Raw genomic sequence first — 5,000 nt, forward strand, 5'->3', positions numbered from 1 at the left:
ATATATGTAACTGAATTTGAATACTGTTATAACATCACATATTTTAGTTCTATTTTCAGATACTCATGAGATTTCTTTTTCAGTTGTTGATTTGATTAAAAAGTATATGTGTGTATGTGTAGTTCAATTATTTCTGTGTGTACAGTTATGGAAGGTGTTGTAATAGTATTGATTAATATATCTGAAGACTAACCTTTTAGTGTTGTTTTAGGGTCTACTCATGGTGCACCGGTCAGCATTCCACAATTTTCTGCATGTTTTTGGCCGCTACTGGATCCTGCACCTCCTCATCCCCTTCCCACGTCGTCGCACTATCACAGATCCAAGGAGCTTTCTCAAAATTGTCTGAGACTTTGGAAATTGCACTCTGTGTTTGGTGTTAGTTTGTGATAAAGGATGCAAAGTATTATTTGTTCTTGAGCATTTTTGTAAATATATGTACATTTACACAATATGTCTGCAGAGAACACTCGCAGAGTGTATTTCTCACATGGAAATATAACCAAGCAGACAAACACAACAACACATACACATAGACAAACAAACACTTATGCATTTATGGATTCACACACATGCACATGCACATCAATATAAATACATCAACTTATATATGCAGTTATACAATGTTTAGATATTTATTAAAGGTATACTAACTATTGTTTGTAGGCAGTTATGATCTTAATTTTTTGCAGTGATATATTTATGATTAAATGGATAATTGTAACTGATAACTATTCCATTTTGTCAAACCAGCTTTGATTCATAACAGTTCTCTATTGTTGGATAAAAATGCAGATTGTGCTTGCAATAATAAGCTTGATTGACAATGTGGTCTATGAAATGTATTTTTCATGATGTTATTTTATGTTGTAAATTGTAGATCATTGTTTAGATACTATAGTAAGCAGTAACCTACTTTGATAATCTGTAAATTGTAATATTTGTAATGATTATGTTCTTTTATGCACATGTGCACAGTATGAAGAAAACAAAATATGATAGTGTTGTGTATATCAATTTCATACATATCATTTGAATTTCAAAGATGTATATACATTTATGATGAATAACATGACACAGGTTGTCAAAATATTTTGGATTAAGGATAGACGTAAGATTTCTAAGACACAGAGATACAGAGATGCACACAGATAGAAACATTGATACTGTTACACACACACAGATTTGCAATCACACACACACACATGCATGCACAAACACAGGCACACTCACACTCACTCACTCACTCACTCACTCACGCACTCACTCACTCACTCACTCACTCACTCACTCACTCACTCACTCACTCACTCACTCACTCACTCACTCACTCACTCACTCACTCACTCACTCACTCACAAACACACACACACACACACACACAACAAACACATGTGCACCCCCACATATACAGATATGCTCCCCTCACACACACGTGCACAATCCCACACACCTCACAAAAAATTGTTTTGCAAATTCATTGTACTTTTCTTTCTATGGTAATTGATTATTATATGGGGATTATCAGGAAAATTAAGCTTACTTAACTACCAGAATCCAGTTCCTAATATGAAAATAATGCTTGTTGAAATATGTCTTACAGATTTATATAAGACATTTGAGACTTGTTTTATACTTTCTAGTCATATATTGTGATTTGTCCAAGATGAACAGTATATCAAAAGTTCAATATTATAGGTTGAGAATCCCATATCTGAAATATTGAAAAGCAATAGTCACACAGAAAAGTGACAACTATTATGCAATAATGATGAGCCATTTGCTCTGTGAGTGGTTTGTTGGAAGAACCAGAAGATTTTGACCCAATCAGAGCCAAATTGATGGCTGATGCAAGTTATCTTCACAGCACTCCTTAAGCCTGCAGTACAAAGATTCCTGTCCAAGATTTTTTTTCTAATAATGATAATTTATTTGTCTCACTGTAATTATGTTTATTCATCCTGGCATTTACCCAAGGTAATGAATTAGGTTTAACCGAGAAATGATAAAAAAGTCCTAAATTATTTCAGATTTAGGATTCTTACCCTGTGTTAGATTTTCTCAGTGGTTTCTCTTATTTTTACCTATTTACTGTAGTTAATGAAGATATGTATACATATGAAAAATATGTATATATGTTTGCACGTCTACATAATGAAAGAAATTTGTATTTTGTGTGCCAGATTAAAATTGATTTTGTATTTTCAGAAATTGATCATAGGCTTGTACATAAGGGAAAGTTTTGTATTGCATGATTACCCCTTTTCTTTTTGATATTGTACTATTTACTCCACATGAAATATGAATAATATAAAAAGCTCACTCATGTGAATCTGAAACGTAAGATGATTAGGTGAACGTGTATGTTGATTTGTGGTGTAAAGTGCGGTGAAAGCTATATTGTGCTGTTAATTAATTCCTGAGTGAGAAAATAAAATTTAGATAAATAACATTTGCAATATTACAACCAAATGATCAATTAGATTGGTTATATTAATTTTGCTGTTTATATTCATATTAGGGTTATAATCTTTCGTGGGACTAAACTACACCTATTATCTGCTTCTTTGGTTCATCTTCACACCAATCCAAAGAATAAAGGAAAAGATAAATAAAAATTATAACCCCAGGTAATTGCAGAGCTGTTGCTAATGCCAAAGCATATAATGTAAATAATCAAGTTCACTAGCTTAGGTGGCCTATGGTATTTTATTCAGGAATTCAAGTTTTATATGAATGATGGAGATAGAGCAGGTTTACAGTTATGTTATATATCATGGGTAATTGCTATTTATGCATTACCTACAGAATATGTATGTATATATATGTATATACACACACACATGCTCACACACACACACACCAACACACACACACATGTATATATATAAGTATATATATATGTATGTTTATATATATATATATATATATATATATATATATATATATATATATATATATATATATATATATATATATATATATATATATATATATATATATATATATATATTTAAATTAGTTTTTTATGTGCCCATACATATGCCAAAAAAAGGTCTACAGTTTATTTGAAAGTAGTTGTTGCTTTCGTACCATTTGATTTAGAATTGTGTTTTTGATTCCCATGCATACTTTGTATATGTATAAGTATATCTTTTCTTCCTATTATTTGCTCTGTTATTTGAAAGGAGTCTGTCAGTCAGTACAATTTTTAAGCTAATTTGGAATCATATGCACATACAAATACACAAATAGATTGCTATAATGAGCTTGTAATGTTTATATTTATAAGTATATAGTCCACATGAGAGATTAGACAATCTGCATATCATGCTAGGAAATTGTGATTTTAGAAGGCATGAACTTTAAGTGAAATGATGCAATCACATTTATTGAATTTTACTAGATTTCATTATGCAGCCTTGAAAATCTGATATATATGTAACATGTGGAGTCTATGGTTAAATAAGGTTTATAGACAAAATTAAAAATCTAAGGACTTTTTATAAGTATTGTCTCAAGACTAATATTCATTCCACACCAATTGAATTATATAGAAACTAGTGAACTATAAAAATCTTATGATCACAATAACAGACTTTAATTCCATTTTTCAAAATGAAATTGGCGGTCCCCATGTAAGGGTGATGTATGTTGCAGATTTATAAATTTTAAGCTGAAAAGGAATTTACTAATCTTTTATCTGCTTTGAAACAAGGGGAAGGCCTTTCCTTTTTAATTTTAAATATTTTATTCCAAATTACTCAAATGCAATAAATGATATTTGGAAAATATGTTACTTACCTCATTCTTGCACAGGGCCCAGCAAATATTCCTGTATGATATTGCACTATTACACTAAAAAAAAATGCATAATATTTCTAAAACTGTTTTTGCTACTAAATTTTATTACACATATATATCACTGCTTACTGCATGAGGATTTTCTCATAAGCATGTGATCATATATTTGCACATAAGCACCATTTTTACAGAGGATTTCTATCTGCACTCAAATATATGCACAAATTTTTTACATGTTTCATATGTAAGGTCTTATATGGGTAAAAGTACCTCCTTTGATTTTTATCAATTAGTCTGTGTATTGCTGATTGTTAAATAGACAGATTAAGAGAAATGTATACAAAGGACATAATATGCCTTCCTACTAAGTCAGGGGTCGGCAACAGGGTTGACATTGACCCCAAAGGTTCAGTGTAGGAAGGATATTGTTACAACATATTGTAAGATACAAAAAGGCATGGCATATTTATTTTGAGGCATAACAGTAATTCTATTGTATTGTATAGAATTTGAGACCTGATATTCATTTACATTATAGGTTCACTGTGGACCCATAATCAAAATAAAGCATCCTATTATAAAATTCAGAATTTTTGCCTGCTGCTGATAGTGTGGGATAGAGTGCTTGTTTTTACAAGTTTATTTTGGTTTGTTTATTCTTACCACAGCAGTTATTGGGTTGAATATAAGAAGCAGTTGTTTAAATAGAAATTATCACTGATTGAGATGTAATAAAAGAAAACTTTTTAAATTTTATTTAAAGAGAGGTTAATGGAAGATTATAGAGTCCTTGAAGGAGTCAGCATGCGAAAGCAGTTGCCGACCCTTGCCTTGAGTTTTGTATAAATATATATATATATATATACAGACAAAGTACAATTGATATTAGGTATTTTAGCAACGTGGTGTAGTTTTGTTTTGTGAGTTCCCTTTGTGAGTTTGTCATTAAGTGGCATTAGTTTATTCTCAACACAAAGAAAAAATGCTCAAGAATTTTCTTTTCCTGATTAGTGATTCATGTAACGGTGCAAGTTAGGGCTGTCATATGTTAAGTTCTAGTCTTGAAGTATATGTCAGTGTAATATGATTACTGGTATGCTTTTGTGCTTCATTCATAGTATGAGAGAATTGTAATATTGTTTGCATAGTGTGTGAATTAGACATCATGAAGTCTCTCTGTGCACTATGTAGGGAAA

The 5,000-nt window shown here is 30.9% G+C and overlaps 1 protein-coding gene across 4 annotated transcripts in view; it reads left to right on the forward strand.

Moving 5' to 3' along the window:
* Positions 1-2,895, forward strand: part of LOC113818784 (palmitoyltransferase ZDHHC22) — a 15,918-nt gene extending 13,023 nt beyond the window's left edge. For 3 of the 4 annotated variants that reach the window (XM_027370974.2, XM_070136634.1, XM_070136633.1), the window contains one exon: positions 212-2,895. In XM_027370974.2, the coding sequence (XP_027226775.1) occupies positions 212-349 (138 nt within the window). In that variant the 3' untranslated portion in view covers positions 350-2,895. The remainder of the gene's footprint in view (positions 1-211) is intronic. The other variant, XM_027370973.2, reaches the window with a different exon arrangement.
* The last annotated feature ends 2,105 nt before the right edge of the window (positions 2,896-5,000 follow it).

Source organism: Penaeus vannamei, chromosome 22 (genome assembly GCF_042767895.1).
Source record: "Penaeus vannamei isolate JL-2024 chromosome 22, ASM4276789v1, whole genome shotgun sequence".
Classification (NCBI taxonomy): domain Eukaryota; kingdom Metazoa; phylum Arthropoda; class Malacostraca; order Decapoda; family Penaeidae; genus Penaeus; species Penaeus vannamei.